Consider the following 17500-nt stretch of genomic DNA (forward strand, 5'->3'; position numbering starts at 1 on the left):
TCAGGTAGATGAATGAGAAAATTTACAGAAAAGGTGGTATTTATACCAAGAGGTCCATCCACAGGTACGCCAATTTAGGTCACTCCCACTGATAATCTTCCTTTAATCTTCTTAAGCGTCGGTTGAATGAGAACCTTGTCAATGATATCTGAGTCCCATGCTCCCTTTGAGATATTCATTACTTGCCTCTCTTTAATGAAGGCCGATTCCATCATTTGACTCTTGTACCGGCAGTTACTGCTATAAATTGCCGGTACAAGAGTCAAATGATGGAATCAGGCTTGATTAAAGAGAGGCATGTAATGAATATTTCAAAGGGAGCATGGGACTCAGATATCATCGACAAGGTTTTCATTCAACCAATGATTAAGAAGAATAAAGGAAGATTATCTGCGGGAGTGACCTAAATTGGCGTACCTGTGGATGGACCTCTTGGTATAAATACCACCTTTTCTGTAACTTTTCTCATTTCATCTACCTGAAGAGGGTGACATCAGTTTCTGAAATATAGTATTTCTCTCTATATTTTGGTGTTTTTATGGGCTCCTTTTATTAGATGGAATTCTGCTATAACAGAACATTTTTTACCAGTCATATATATATATATATATATATATATATATATATATATATATAATATTATATATATATATATATATATATATATATATATCATATATATATATATATATATATATATTTATATATATATATATATATATATATATATATATATATATATATATATATATATATATATATATATATATATATATATATATATATATATATATATATATATAAACATATTGTTATACTTGAAACAGGTCAATTAAGCTGGTATCCTACATCCATACTTTAGGAGAGTTAAAACCTACGCATCATGGAATGTTGGTTACTTGTATTCAACATGTTTGTGATATGTGTGAGATAACTAAGCGTCGTTTGTTCACCACGTCTCACTGCAATTAGGAAGCAGCCCCCTGGAAGATAGAGGAATTTTCCCTTAACAGAAAAAAGATCTTGGGGACTATATGAGGATATTGTGATACTGGAGATGTCTCATTCATTAATGAGTATCCCTCAAAAAAAAAAAAAAAAATGAGGCTGAGCCTCGAAGCTAATATCAAATTACGTAACACTGTTTGGTAGATAGCTTCCCCCTTGTGACGACTCTAGGCTGGATTAAATCTTAAGTCTTGGAGATTAATTAATTTGTTCACATAATCTGGGGTCGCAGCGGCCTAACTCTGTTCAAACGAGACGATAATACTAACACATAATCAGATTACTAGTAGAGTATCTCAGGAGGAAAATATATTGTTAATCAAGGTCCTTAATAAGGAAAATACATACATGAGGGACAGGATATCTGAACGGGTCTTAGAACATATTTTGTACATTCATTTATTTATTTACTTATATATGAAGAAATTTGGCTTTTTATACATTTGTTATTTATTTATTTACGAAGATGTTTGGGTTTGTGTATATTTATTTATTTAATTATTTAATCATTTATTTATTTATTTATTTATGAAAACGTTTGGCTTTTTGTACATTTCTTGATTTATTTATGTATTTATACATTTATTTATGGAAATAATTGGCTTTTTGTGCATTATTTATTTATTTATTTATGAAGATATTGTGCTCTTTCTACATTTTACTTTATTTTAGTTATTTATATTTATTTATATTTATTTATTTTTTTTTTATTTGTTTATGAAAATATTTGGCTTTCTGTACATTTATTTGTTATTTATTTATTTATTTATTTATTTATTTATTTATTTATTCATTTATTATTAAAATATTTGCTTTTTGTACATTTATTTACTTATTTATTTATTTATGAAGATATTTGTTTTTTTACATTTATTTATTTATTTATTTATGATATGTTTTGGCTTTTTGTCATTTATTTATTTATTTATTTATTTATTAAAAGTATTTGGCTTTTTGTACATTTCTTTATTTATTTATTCACATATTTATTAATGAAAATGTTTGGCTTTATGTACAATTATTTATTTATTTATTTATTTATTTATTTATTTATTTATTTATTTAATTTATTTATTTATTTATGAAAATATTTGGCGTTTTGTACATTATTCCTTTATGTATTTATGAAAATATTTGGCTTTTTGTACATTTATTTATTTGTTTATTTATTTATTTATTTATTTATTTCTGAAAATATTTGGCTTTTTGTACGTTTATTTATTTATTTATGAAAATATTTGGCTTTATGTACATTTACCTATTTATTTATTTTGTTATTTATTTATGAAGATATTGTTTTTTTTTGTACATTTATCTTATTTATTTAGTTATTTATGAAAATGCTGTTTATTGTACATTTATTTATTTATTCATTTATTTATGAAAATATTTGGCTTTTTGTACATTTATTTATTTATTTATTTATTTATGAAAATAAATGGCTTTTTGTACAATTATCTATTTATTTATTTATTTATTTATTTATTTATTTATTTATTTATTTATTTATTTATGAGATATTTGGCTTTATGCTCATTTATTTATTTATTTACTTATTTATTTATTTACTGAGAACCTTTTTAGCAGATTAAATAACCGTCCCGAACTCCTTACCTGAAGTCAATAACATACCATTTACATTTCAAATCCGAGCAATATTTTTTTTTTTTTTTTTTTTTTTTTTTTGCAGAAAACTCCAACTCATTCGACGACAGGAAAACTGAAGGAGTAAGTCATTGGCAGCGCGAAGGTATTAAACTTCCCCGAACCAGATTTGAGAAATCATTTGCAGAGCTGAAATGGCAGATTAAGGAGCGAAGGCCGAAATGAGTTCTGTGATGTTACACGAGATAAACTGAGTATCGGGAAATATATGTTACCTCGGCATGTTTACGACATTCCAGAGCTTCAGATTTAATAGTTTCCTTCGCCTGTCTGACGTTTCGCTCAGTTTATCTCAGAATCAGCTGTCGAATTAATCTTCGGTCTTAAGGTTCAGGACATTTATCAAATTTATCAGCGTGTTCTTATGACTTTGATTTAGACTGCGAGATAAAAATGCGATTAAAACGACGAAGTAAATTCACTTATGAAAGACTACGTAGGGGTTGGGGGCTAAGTTCCCTTCGGTCCCTAACTGCAACCTCTTTCATTCCTTTTACTGTATTTCCTTTCATATTATCTTTTTTCCATCTTACTATAGTATCTATCCTCTTCTAAGAATTATCTCACAGTGTAACTGCATGGTTTTCTACCTGTAACACCTTTCAAACCCACCTACTCTCCAATTTCCTTTCCAGTGCTGAATAACCTCATAGATCCCAATGCTTGACCTTTGGCTTAAACTCTATATTCCATTTTATTTCTGAATAAAATGAAGAGATGAGATCTAACAAGAGAAAGGCAATATGCCAAAAAAATAGTAATGTTTTATTTTTATCTTAAAAAGGAGGAATTTGGAGCGAAAGATCTACGTATTTGTTATTGAGGAGAAGAGGAATGTTTTAATTTTCTCCTTGTAAGAAGGGGCAGAAGTGTCAAGGAGACTAATGTCCTACAACAAGAATCAGTTAAAAGAGTTCTATCCCAAGGAGGGAAGAGGAATTATTCTCTTTACTCTTTAGCTGAGGGAATGAAAAAGAACGAAAATGTAGAGTTCTGATGAGAATAGTAATTTTAATTACTTAAAGAAAGGTACATAGCAGAAATTAATTTAAAATTAGCATGCTGGAAAGACTTGATAGTGCTACAACAATGAAGAAAAACTGTATATTAAAAGAAAATTATTTGTTTTCGTTAATGCGAAAATCTTGCCTTATGACGTAATGGTTATCGGAAGCCAAGTGCGAAATGAATTCATAACAGGGCAGTTGTGATTTACTAGTTCAGTATTGGTTTAACAAAATTTTTTAAATATTGCTTAGACCCCTTTATTTTTTCTCTGTAAATCAGTAAAATAAATGAGTGCCAATTTCTTTTTGAATGGATCTTGATCAAGACTTCTTTTTTTATTACAGATATCCACCAAATATTCACCAGCAGTGAGATGGACCTACAGAGATCATCATAAGTGCGGATTAAAATGGTCAGGTAAAGAGGCGAAACTGAATTGTTAGTGTTTCAGTTATGACCATGACTCTCAGTGGAAATAAGTAAGGTACGTGAATGAAGTGAAACTGACTGAAACTTGCAAAATTCACAAGTGATGAAGCACAGCTTAGTTTGAAGGTAACCTGTTGAGTGGAAACAGAAGTGATAATACTAATCCACGAGGTATTTGGTCAAGTAAGCCTCACGTGACTGAGGTGCATCAAGTGTCCAGCTCAAAAAAGTTCACGTGACCACAGTAAACCAAAGCAAAAGCAATAATGTCCTTAAAGGCAGCACCAAAAGAACCGAATGTGTGGCTCTGCAGAGCGAAGTACTTATTCTTCTGTAACTCGCTGGCTAACATCTGCTCTCACAGACGCCATTGTCCCAACAGATTCGGTTTCATCATCAATGTCATCTCTGTCTTGACCGTTTTTGCAAGTCACGTATCCGGAGACCCTGTGCCAGGTAAGCTTTTTCGAATGTTTTTTCTTATTCCTAACCCAATTTCTCACTTCCAGAGAGAGAGAGAGAGAGAGAGAGAGAGAGAGAGAGAGAGAGAGAGAGAGAGAGGGGGGGGGGGGGTGCCTGAGTAGGAAGTATTTTCGCATTTATTTTCGTGTCATGCAATAAATTTCCCACTTTCTAAGAGAGAGAGAGAGAGAGAGAGAGAGAGAGAGAGAGAGAGAGAGAGAGAGACCGTGTGGGTAGAAAGATTATTCGCATTTATTTATACTCCTTATGTAACTTCTCACTTCAAAGAGAGAGAGAGAGAGAGAGAGAGAGAGAGAGAGAGAGAGAGAGAGAGAGAGTGGATTGAAAGCTTATTCGTATTTATTTTTGTTCCCTGTGTAAACTTCTCACTTTCAGAGAGAAGGAGAGAGAGATAGAGAGAGAGTGATGAAAGCTTATTCGTATTTATTTTTGTTCCCTGTGTAAACTTCTCACTTCAAAGAGAGAGAGAGAGAGAGAGAGAGAGAGAGAGAGAGAGAGGAGAGAGAGAGAGAGCCCTCTGTCGCATTAATATTTTCTTCCTATATCCTCCTCCACTGTTTTTCAACCCAAAGCTAATCGTTTAATGCGGAAATATGGTCTATAATTTTTAATCCCACAGCCCTGGAATTTAGGACCAAGATGTTTGTGAAGCGAACTAAAAATTATTTCCAGTAATAAATCCCTAAGCAAAATATATATATCTATGAAAAATTTGTAGAGCGAGAAATGAATCTTTGCTGTGGATATTTTGGATGTTAAGTTTCATGAAAGAAATGCATCTAGATAATACAAACGTATATTTGATGTAGGAAACTGAAACTCTAATTTCGAGGATGAATAATAATGATAAAATTTAAAAAAGAATAAACGTTTTGCAAACGTTCATTTGACCTGGCATAGCCCATCACGATCATACATCGCTAAGTGTTTAATCCTGAAGGAAAAATATCTATCTTCTGTTCTTTGACATAGTATTTTATTTATTATCATACTTCATTTAGTGTTTTTTTATTCTGCTTTCCTTCATCTGAATCGACTGATTATTACTGAAGTTCCTACTGTCTTAGTGTCCTGACTTTCAGGTCATCTTTCTGCATTTTCTTCTCAAACACCAGCGTTTAAAGTTATGAACATCACACTACAGGGGAAAGAATCTTTCGTAGTACTGACCCTCCAAAATAATATTTATATCCTACACATAACATTTACAATGCTCGTTTGTGGCATATTTTGTCGAACGTTCCTGAACTGAATCGAGTTCCATGCTTTAATATTTCTTCTTTTATTTGCTCTGTTACAAATAAAATTTATCTTGTTACAAATAACGAAACCAGTCATTTCTTTTGTCCCAAAAGAGCTAGAAATGAAGATTGAATTCATAGTTCAGCTTCATTGGTAGCAGCAACTGAGCATAAACATTGCAAGCATCAGTGAAATGCAAAAAATTTAATTAAGTTTACCAGTCACGAGGTAATCACTAATCCGAGATATTTATGAAGGGGTCCGCCTAATCTTTTAGCTCCACCTTTCCAATGCAGCCAACTCTCTCTCTCTCTCTCTCTCTCTCTCTCTCTCTCTCTCTCTCTCTCTCTCTCTCTTCATTCACGAATCTCACCTTTAATATTGACATTCAACAGAATATTTGAGAAGTTTAAACTTTAGTCTTTAATTAAATTTTCAGATGGAGAATCACTTTTTCTATGAAACTAACCTTTTTTGGGAATTTGGTTCCCTCTCTATCTCTCTCTCTCTCAAAAAAAAATAAATAGAAAAAATAAAAAGATGCGGAGATTTTCATTCAATTTATGAATTTTTTCGTTTTTTTAGATTAAATTTACGCAGATTTTTAACTAACAAACTCTTTGATACATTGTAATGGTTTATAAATGGATTTATCCGTGAAATCCCAAAGCGAACACTTAACCATTTATTTAAATATTTATTTGTATATTTATGATGGTGTTAGACTGACACAATTATATTGTATCATTGGATATTCTATTTGTCATTGGATATTCTGTTTGAAGTTACCACACTTATTCATGTCCACAATATTACGTAGGTGGTCTTACCGTTTATTCTTGAATTTTTTAGTCATTATATATTGTGCCTGTCTCCTGAAACGTAAAAGTTTGTACAATTATTTTAAGCATCGAATACTAATTAAAATGCTTATCAGAATTACGAGAAGAGGTATACAAAAATCGTATACTTTCATAAATGGGTCATCTCAAAAACAAAACAATCTCACAGACATATAACCTCTTAGGTTCTACCTCTCCCTGGTTTTATTCTGATCTAAAATTAATTTCATCAGATACGATCTGCAAACAAGCAGTATATTTTCCCCTTTGCCTTTCCACCAGCCCACCTTTTTCTCCACAGACATAATTAAGCAGGTTATGAATATTTTAAACTTCTTCTCCCCTTTTCAGAATCTCTCCGTAATTTAGATTTCAAATGGCCATCTCAGTGCTCCTTGGCACTTCTTAGGTACCTTTAGTTTCTGGGTAAAACTGTTTCCACAGTTTCTGAGACCGCCCCCTCCCCCACAATTTTTCCCAGAATGGCTCACTCTTTTGAGTGAGTGTGACTGTGACATTTCTAATATTTGTGTCGAATGTTTCAGGAGTTATGACTGAAATTCTCGCTTAGTTCATGCTTTAATAATAATAATAATAATAATAATAATAATAATAATAATAATAATAATAATAATAATAATAATAATAATAATAATAATAATGGATAGACTATAAGAAAGCCTTCGACATGATACCACACACATGGCTAATAGAATGCCTGAAAATATATGGGGCGGAGGAAAACACCATCAGCTTCCACAAAAATACAATGCGCAACTGGAATACAGTACTTACAAGCTCTGGAATAAGACTAGCAGAGGTTAATATCTGGAGAGGGATCTTCCAGGGCGACTCACTGTCCCCACTACTCTTCGTAGTAGCCCATGATTCCCATGGACAAAAGTACTTACACGAAGATGGATGCCGGTACCAACTGAAGAAAAGAGGCAACAGAATCAACCATCTGATCTTCATGGACGACATCAAGCTGTATGGTTAGAGCATCAAGGAAATAGATACCCTAATCCAGACTGTACAGATTGTATCTGGGGACATCAGGATGGAGTTTGGAATAGAAAAATGCGCCTTAGTCAACATACAAAAAGGCAAAGTAACGAGAACTGAAGGGATAAAGCTACCAGATGGGAGCAACATCAAACACATAGATGAGACTGGATACAAATACCTGGGAATAATGGAAGGAGGGGATATAAAACACCAAGAGATGAAGGACACGATCAGGAAAGAATATATGCAGAGACTCAAGGCAATACTCAAGTCAAAACTCAACGCCGGAAATATGATAAAAGCCATTAACACATGGGCAGTGCCAGTAATCAGATACAGCGCAGGAATAGTGGAACGGACGAAGGCAGAACTCCGCAGCATAGATCAGAAAACCAGGAAACATATGACAATACACAAAGCACTACACCTAAGAGCAAATACGGACAGACTATACATAACACGAAAGGAAGGAGGGAGAGGACTACTAAGTATAGAGGACTGCGTCAACATCGAGAACAGAGCACTGGGGCAATATCTGAAAACCAGTGAAGACGAGTGGCTACAGAGTGCATGGGAAGAAGGACTAATAAAAGTAGACGAAGACCCAGAAATATACAGAGACAGGAGAATGACAAACAGAACAGAGGACTGGTACAACAAACCAATGCACGGACAATACATGAGACAGACTAAAGAACTAGCCAGCGATGACACAGGCAATGGCTACAGAGGGGAGAGCTCAAGAAGGAAACTGAAGGAATGATAACAGCGGCACAAGATCAGGCCCTAAGAACCAGATATGTTCAAAGAACGATAGACGGAAATAACATCTCTCCCATATGTAGGAAGTGCAATGCGAAAAATGAAACCATGAACCACATAGCAAGCGAATGTCCGGCACTTGCACAGAACCAGTACAAAAAGATGCATGATTCAGTGGCAAAAGCCCTCCACTGGAGCCTGTGCAAGAAACATCAGGTACCTTGCAGTAATAAGTGGTACGAACACCAACCTGAAGGAGTGATAGAAAACGATCAGGCAAAGATCCTCTGGGACTATGGTATCAGAACAGATAGGGTGATACGTGCAAATAGACCAGACGTGACGTTGATTGACAAAATCAAGAAGAAAGTATCACTCATTGATGTCGCAATACCATGGGACACCAGAGTTGAAGAGAAAGAGAGAGAAAAAATGGATAAGTATCAAGATCTGAAAATAGATATAAGAAGGATATGGGATATGCCAGTGGAAATCGTACCCATAATCATGGGAGCACTAGGCACAATCCCAAGATCCCTGAAAAGGAATTTAGAAAAACTAGAGGCTGAAGTAGCTCCAGGACTCATGCAGAAGAGTGTGATGCTAGAAACGGCGCACATAGTGAGAAAAGTGATGGACTCCTAAGGAGGCAGGATGCAACCCGGAACCCCACACTATAAATACCACCCAGTCGAATTGGAGGACTGTGATAAAAATAAATAAAAAATAATGATTATAATAATAATAATATCACCTAACTGCAGATGAGACTATCTTTTATCACTTTCATAACTGACGAGATAATAAAATAAAAGAATGCACTCACCATGAACACATGTAAAAATGTCAGTTTAACATTCATTAAAACACATAAGCTTCCTCCAGTCAGCTATAAAAAGAACAAAAGAAATCTTCGATTTTTGTATCGTTTTTGTGAGCGTCTCGTAATTGTATTGACTATTCAATATTTGGTTTTATAATTACGTCTGTTTTCACGTCACTATCTTCAAGGAATGCAAAAGCAATATGTTTGTTTTATTCTAAATGAGAGGCAATTTTTCCCATTTTTTCGTATATCAACAGTTTTTTTGTGATAATCTTATAATTTTATTGATTATTCAATATCTGGCATAATTACGTCTCCTTTCACGACCACTTTCTGCAAGGAATGGAAAGGCAAAATCCACTTCTTTTTTTTTTTTACTGTCTTTAAATGTAAGGCAATTTCCCGTCTCTTATTAAAGATAATTTTTCTCTATTTTTTTGCCAACAATAAAAAAAAATGAAAGGTTCACCGAGATCTTCTCACCAGCATGCAGAATCGAACGACGTTATTGAATCCCATTCCGACGAGTGAGGGGTCTTTATTTCACTCGAGCGCCACCCCCTACTCCCCCACTCCCTACCTCAATCCCCACCCCCACCCCCAGCACCTACTTAACAAAACTTCCACCGCCATCAAGTCAGGAGAACTCTTATATATATTAATTTTAGAGAGGTGGGACGGGAGTGAATTTCGCTTCTCTACTTAAACGATTTTCTGAAACAATTTACTAGACTTTTAATCTTCGGCCGTTTCTTCCCCCTTTTCCCTGGAAGTTATTTAAGGTGGAATCTTGAGGCATTTTTTTTTTTTTTTTTTTTTTTTTGGGGGGGGGTGGGAGGCGGGCTGTTTATTGGTCTTTATCCATATACCAAATATTATATATATATATATATATATATATATATATATATATATTTGTATATATATATATACAATATATATATACAAATATATAAATACATTTTCTTCCAGTGCCACAATGGTCCCGTAGCATATAAATGTAAGATGCTCTCGCATGATACTGTGGCCAGGTCTTGAAATATAAACGAAAGCATCTTTTCCTGTGAGAGATTCTTGCTTCTTATATATACACACACATATATATATATATATATATATATATATATATATATTATATATATATACATACATACATACATACATACATATTTACACTGCTTCAGGATAGTTTCAAGATGACACTTAACTCTCTCTAGAAATGTCATAAGCCAAATCTTAAATAGTGCATCCATAGCTTTGTCCGCTTACAATGAAGCAGTACAAGGCTTAAAAACAGTATTTTTGCCTTTTGAATATAAACACATACACATACAGTTACTTCTTTTAAGGTAGTGAAGTATTGATGTCGTATACAAATGAAAGAAGATAAAATGGACGCTTCTGATTTGAATTGTTTGTGTGGCAAATGTAGCACAATAAAAGTGGAAAGATAGGGAGTTCTTATAGAATCTTTTGAAGAGGTTATACGGTTAGGGTAGGTAAAACAGGACGTGATCAGACGTCCAGCATACTCGCGGCGCGTCATAAAATCTACGGTCAAATAGAGTCTTGTTTCACCAACGGAAATTAAAATGAATACGCTTACTTTATTAGAAATAATTGTTCTGTACTGTTTAACATGCACATTATTTATTTTTTATATTTTCATTCTAATCAATAGATCATAAATACCATATCCTAAAATTCCTGTATCTTTAATGCAACGCGAAACACCTTTTTCAGACATTTTTAGGCTTCCCCCCACCCCCCACCAAGAAAAAACAAAGTGGTTTTAGGCTTACTCCCAAGTAAGCAACAATATTGAGATCCGAGTTGGCAGAAATGGTAAGTCGTTTGCGTCTTGTCAAATATCAATTCTCCAAAGATCACTTTATTGAGCTTGATTGCAGCCTATTGTGATAGCATCTAGCCATTCTAATTTTTGTATGAATGTATTTATGGATGTATGTATGTATGCTTGCTACTCGCTTCCATCAGATTACTAACTCACAAAGCAATATGATTTATCCCGTCATGCGAAAAAGGCAGAATCCCTCACGATTCTTGTCATTTTCTTGGCAGCCAGACCCGAAAAGTTTTCCATGAAAATGTTGATTCATTATAAAGGTTATTGTCTCTTCTCACCGAAAAAGTCCTCTAATATCAGGCAATTTTACCGTCATGGATAATGAATTCCTATGTGAAGAAATGGTTGTGTTATGTTAATTTACATATTTTCCTTCTTTCTGATCATTATTATTATTAAAAAAACAAGACGTGACCTCGATAGGCATGCAAGATTTTTCCGTCATGCATAAGTTGTAGACATATGTTTTCTACAAGATTTTAGTTAGAAACTTGTGGATTGGTTTTATGTATATATGTATATCTGTTTTCAATGTTTTTTATGGTGTCTACTATAATTTTGCACCCAGTATAGAATTTTAATGAGTTTTACTATTATTAAATTATTTTTTCTATTTTAAAGTCATATTAATGCAAGTAGTGTACCACCAAATGTATTTTAGTTGCTAGTCAAATAATTTCTATAAAAAGCACTATTCATGTAAATGTTAAATTTTAATGTAATCATAAGGAAAGGATAGAGAAATATCCATAATCACTATATGTTGTTTCGTATATAATGTTTAATACCCCAATGTATATATATTGGAAATAAAGTATTATTATATTTATTATTATTATTATTATTATTATTATTTATCAACTATTATTTTATTAGAAATAATTTTTATGTACCGTTTAACATGCACATTATTTATTATTTTACATTTTCATTCTAATAAACAAATCATAGATATCCTATCCTAAAATTCCTGTATCTTTAACTCAACGCAAAAGGCCTTTTTTCAAGCCCTTTTAGGCTCTTTCACAGACCTTCCCTACTCCCCCCAAACAATAGCAACAACAAAAGTAGTTTGTAGGCTTACTCCCCGAGTAAACGAAAAATCCGTTATGGTTGAAAATCTCCTACACTTTTGATATAACTTTCCTCCTCTCAAGGGGGGAAATGTGTAGAGGAACATTATGTTGGCAGCTGAGGACATTTTGCAAGACATGGTTCGTTTCATTTGAAATAACATTGAATTCCTTTCCTCTCTTCTCACTGATTCTTTTAAATGACCCCTTTTTCCTTTTGCTCCTCCTTTTTTCCCCTTTTTTAGAAAGGGGTGAGATTTCCATAGCCATAACTACTGAGCAACCATTAACGTTAAATGTTCTGTGTACACTAACGTAAGGTAATGGTTATCACCCAGCGAGAGTAGTCGTGTTAAAGTCAGATTTCACATAAAATCATTTCTGTCTTGTTCTGAATGACCGGAGTTTAGCTGTTTTTCATTCATATTTATTATGGAAATAATGCTTTTTTTGTGAGTGTGATCATCATTTCTCCTTAGAACAGAGGACTATGATTCTGGAGCCACCCCAAACGAACCCAGAGTAAAAGGAAAGAGAAGAATTAGAGTACAGATGTATTGAAATTCTTTTAATTAACTGGCTTCACCTCCCAGGTAAACAGAGCTGAGGGGTAGAGAGAGAGAGAGAGAGAGAGAGAGAGAGAGAGAGAGAGAGAGAGAGAGAGAGAGAATGCTAAGCATAATTTTGGAGCAGTGTGGGAATTACTCTCTGTGATTACCTCAGCTATGGTATGTTATGAGCAGTCATCCAAGCATCACCCTTACAATGTACAGGTAATGAGATACAGTCATCACGTATCATTACCACCCCACCTCTCTCTCTCTCTCTCTCTCTCTCTCTCTCTCTCTCTCTCTCTCTCTCTCTCTCTGTGTATCAGCTGCAATGGAAAAGGCTTTCGACGTAATCCATTTTAACTTTATTATGCAAATAAAAAAACATAATATAAGCTGCAAATTTAATCATAAATATCAAGTATTTTCGTAGTCATTTCTTGTATCTGAAATAAAATCGAGATTTTCGTTGGGGGAGAGAGAGAGAGAGGAGTGTTGAGTCCAGAAGTTTCAGAACCACGGATTATTATGAGACACCAAAGCAATTAGAGAGAAAGATAGAAGTCTCATGTGGACTGACTAATAATAATCCATTATCATCATCGTAATGCGACAGACAAAGCCTCTTTGGGTTAATGGACCAATTTTATGACTTAAGCCGTCTGAAAGGTTGTGGTTGTATCTTGATGTCTGCAGAATAATGTATCATATTTGTTGTGAAATTTTAAAGCAGGATAGAAGTGTGAGTGCATATATTCATGCTCCTTGGAACTATATTGATCTTAATGTACCAGAGAGAGAGAGAGAGAGAGAGAGAGAGAGAGAGAGAGAGAGAGAGAGAGAGAGAGAGAGAGAGATTGTGAAATTTTACAACAGAATGGAAGTGTAAGTGTATATATTCAAGTCCCTTGAAACTATATTGATCTTATTGAATCAGAGAGAGAGAGAGAGAGAGAGAGAGAGAGAGAGAGAGAGAGAGAGAGAGAGAGAGAGAGAGGAGAAGATATTGATTAAGTCCGTTGAGCTCTTTCAGATGACGTTGCATTAAACGGAGTTCTTGTGGTAGTGGGTTAACCTAACGTTAACTGTTTGTGAATTTTAGGCCGTGAGTTTGTGTATACCTTATTTGTGCTTGTTTGGCTGATGGTTGTATGTATGTATGTGTGTTTGCTTGCGTGGGTAGATGGGTAGAAAGAGAAAGAATTATGTAGGAATACTGCGCTAAATAAGAACAAACCATACCACAAACTGACCAAACTTTTTTCGTTTCTCATTTTACAAATTCCCAAGTGTTCGAGTTTGCTCTGTCAATACTGTTAAAGAACCTTGTTTTCCTTTATAATTTCCATATTTCATATTGATGGAGGGTTGAATCTATTTCATTACGACCAAATTAACTTTTGATTTCATATATATCTTTCCCTGGCGACATAAATCTTACATGTGGCTCTTTGTTACCGATTTATTTGATTTTTGTTTTGTAAATCCTGATGTGATTCTTTTCTGTTTTATTTTTGTCAGTTTTCTCAGAAATATTTAATGTTATTACTCCAATAGTTATTGTTATTGCTTATTTTGTTCCTCAGTTGTTTGATTTTTTAAAATGTCTTCATTCTTTTCTCTTTTATTTCCATCAGTTTTCCCAGATGTTATTATAAAGATTACTATTATTATAGTTATTATCAGGACTTATGTTGTTGGTGTTTTTGTTTTTGCCTACCTGATGAACTGTATCGTTTTAACTTCTGTGACCTCAGAAATTAATTATGTAAATGTTTATGGGAACATTGTAAATTAGTAAAAGTTTTAATCATCAAATTTTATATAATTTACATCCATTCCTCCTCTTCTCCACGACATCCACTAACCACTCCCCTCTCCCCCAAAACAGGATGGAAGGACGAAACTGACTGGAGTTCGGGCCAGGACAAGGAAGGAGGCAGAAGGGGCCCCCACCTCCTGCCGGATCTCCCAACCAACATCTCTGTCACGGCTGGGATGCAGGCGACCCTCCCTTGTCGCGTGGCCAATCTCAAAGGCAGAGCCGTGAGTTTGTCGAAAATACCTTTTCCACTCTGTTGGGGCTGATGAGTCTCGTGTCCTCCCCTCTGATAGGCACGAAAACTCGCCCCGTTTCTGACATTTCATGCATTTGATGACAGGCGTTCCTAAGGACTTGTAGTTGTGTTTATCTTGTTTTCAGTAATTTGCTAAGATCCTGTTCTTGGGAATTTGTACCGTCTCCACCGATCGGAAAATTTAACACGGTTTATCATTTTGTTTCAAGTTCTTTGGCTAAGGGTTTTGATGGCAAACAAGTATCGTTTATTTATTAGATGGTTCGGTATGATCCTGTTCCTAAAAACGTGAACCATTTCGACCGTTTGCAAATATTTAACGGAACGTTTATCATTCTGTCCCGAAGGATTTATAGTTTTGTTTATTGATGACACGATTAACTTTGACCGTGTTTATGAAGACTTAACAGAATATAACAGAATTTAGCAAAAACGTAATTGAACGTTTATGAAAGTTTATAATTTTGTTTTTTTGGTTTGGTTATGTAAAGCGTTCCTAAGTACTTGTAGTCTTGTGTACCATATAAAAAAATAGATTCAAATTTAATCCCTCTATGGAACTTTGGAGAGGGGGAGGGGAAGATATAACTCGTTCACTATAATGTTTCACTAAACAAACACACAGGAGGTCAGGGCATTCGTTAAATCTCGGGGATATCGGATGCGACGTATAAAATCCAATCCTTTGCAGCTGTAGATTTAGGAATATGTTCTAAATATCTTTTAATCCTCTTCGCAGAAAATTAGTCTCCCTGCAAATTAATGTCATGCAAAACGCACAAAAGAGGATAGATCTTATAGTTTATATTTGACTCCAGTAAGCGTTTCACACGTGTCAATGAACGGAGTGCATTTTTTAAAAATTTTGATCTTAATCTTGTTAGTTCATAAAAGCAAAAATAAGGATCGTCCAATCTAGCAATGAAGCAAGTTGCCTAATTTAACAGAGATTATATCCAGAAATGCTAATTTTATATATAAAAGAACGTTAAATATTTGTTCTTGTTAAATTACGCCATTTAAACAATATAAGACAATACACAAAATATTACAATACGTGATACGTATCAATGGATCCGATGTGCATGACGCGTAAACTCTACGGACATTGAACCCCACATTTGACTATCCCGTAAAACTACCATATAATTTACTCATAAGGGCCAACAACAAAAAACGAAAACCATTAATTTTTGACGTTGCAAATACACTAGATAATATATTGAACACAAAGGAGTCCCGATAAATATTCATTCAGGGAATATTTCAAGCAAAAGCGTATCCCTGCATTTCAGGCACATAATCCCCTTATTAATCTGACTGGAAATAATAAGGATTGTTACACGCTATTCACGGACGGCATTTTGACCCGGAGCTTTCATTGTTTGTTGTAATTGAACTTCAGTGCGCGCGCGTTAAAAACGGCCTCAAACTGAGTTACTTCTGGATTAAAATGCATCACAGTGAATTTCACCCTTTCAGGATTTTAAAATTCGGTCGCGTTATGAAAATTATTCGCTGAAATGCTTTTTTTCATTTCCATTAGTTTTCCTTCGGACATGACATTTGCCACCTACATAATGATGGTTTATGTGTCCGAATCGTTCGCTTTCATGTCGATGTCACGAGTGCATGGAGGGAGGGACTTGTAATTTTAGAATACAAAACCTTTGAAATAATAACAATTTAGCATCTAAAAACATTATGATTCCTCAAAGTTCATTGATATCTAGATCCAAGTAGGTTTTTTTTCCATTAAGTTTTATTCCTTTTTAGTGTTCTGTAAAAGAAAACTATTGTGCAGGCTTTGTCCGTCCGTCCTCACTTTTTTTTGTCCGCACTTTTTCTGTCCGCCCTCAGATCTTAAAACTTACTGAGGCTAGAGGGCTGCAAATTGGAATGTCGATTATCCACCTTCCAATCATCAAACATACCAAATCGCATCCTTTTAGCACCTATAGATTGGATTTTATTTGCGGTTATAAAATTACCTATAATCGTGCTTCTGGCAACCAAATAGGCCAAGCCACCACCAGGCTGTGGTTAAGGCTTCATGGGCCTCGGCTCATACAGCATTATACCGAGACTACCGAAAGATAGGTCTATGTTCGGTGCCTTGATTATACGATGTACAGAAAACTCGCTGCGCATTTTTACTTGTTTTTACTCACATCGTATTATATAGAGTCAAGTCGTATCCCTGAAACAAGAGGTATTTTCTGTATGTTATATCTCTAGAGAAGTTATACAAATCACCTGAGTTTGAGGTTTCACTGTGAAAGAAGTTTAATGTTTATTTAGGGTTACAGTGATGTCCATTTATCCATATACGTGTAACTATATTCATGAAACATCTTGATAGATTAATCGTCTAGTCGAAACAAACATTAAACTCTCTCTCTCTCTCTCTCTCTCTCTCTCTCTCTCTCTCTCTCTCTCTCTCTCTCTCTCTCTCTCTCTCTCTCTCCCTGCACTTTATGGAGATTTCATTACTAGAATTACCGAGGCTGTCTGTTATAACTAATTTTAAATTCGGTCTTTAGAACGGGGCTCTAAACAATTTGAAGGATGTATTAAAATTTTTTTCAAAAATCCCCACCACACTTAACCATCCTCTCTCTCTCTCTCTCTCTCTCTCTCTCTCTCTCTCTCTCTCTC

At 34.4% G+C, this 17500-nt stretch overlaps 1 protein-coding gene across 1 annotated transcript in view; it reads left to right on the forward strand.

The window, feature by feature from the left end:
• The window catches only part of LOC135216252 (hemicentin-1-like), an 86338-nt gene that overhangs the window by 44057 nt on the left and 24781 nt on the right, over positions 1-17500 (forward strand). The window contains exons 2-3 of the mRNA XM_064251417.1: positions 4026-4566; positions 14656-14810. Coding sequence (XP_064107487.1) covers positions 4377-4566; positions 14656-14810 — 345 coding nt within the window. The 5' untranslated portion in view covers positions 4026-4376. The remainder of the gene's footprint in view (positions 1-4025; positions 4567-14655; positions 14811-17500) is intronic.

This window comes from Macrobrachium nipponense, chromosome 6, assembly GCF_015104395.2.
Source record: "Macrobrachium nipponense isolate FS-2020 chromosome 6, ASM1510439v2, whole genome shotgun sequence".
Taxonomy (NCBI): Eukaryota; Metazoa; Arthropoda; class Malacostraca; order Decapoda; family Palaemonidae; genus Macrobrachium; species Macrobrachium nipponense.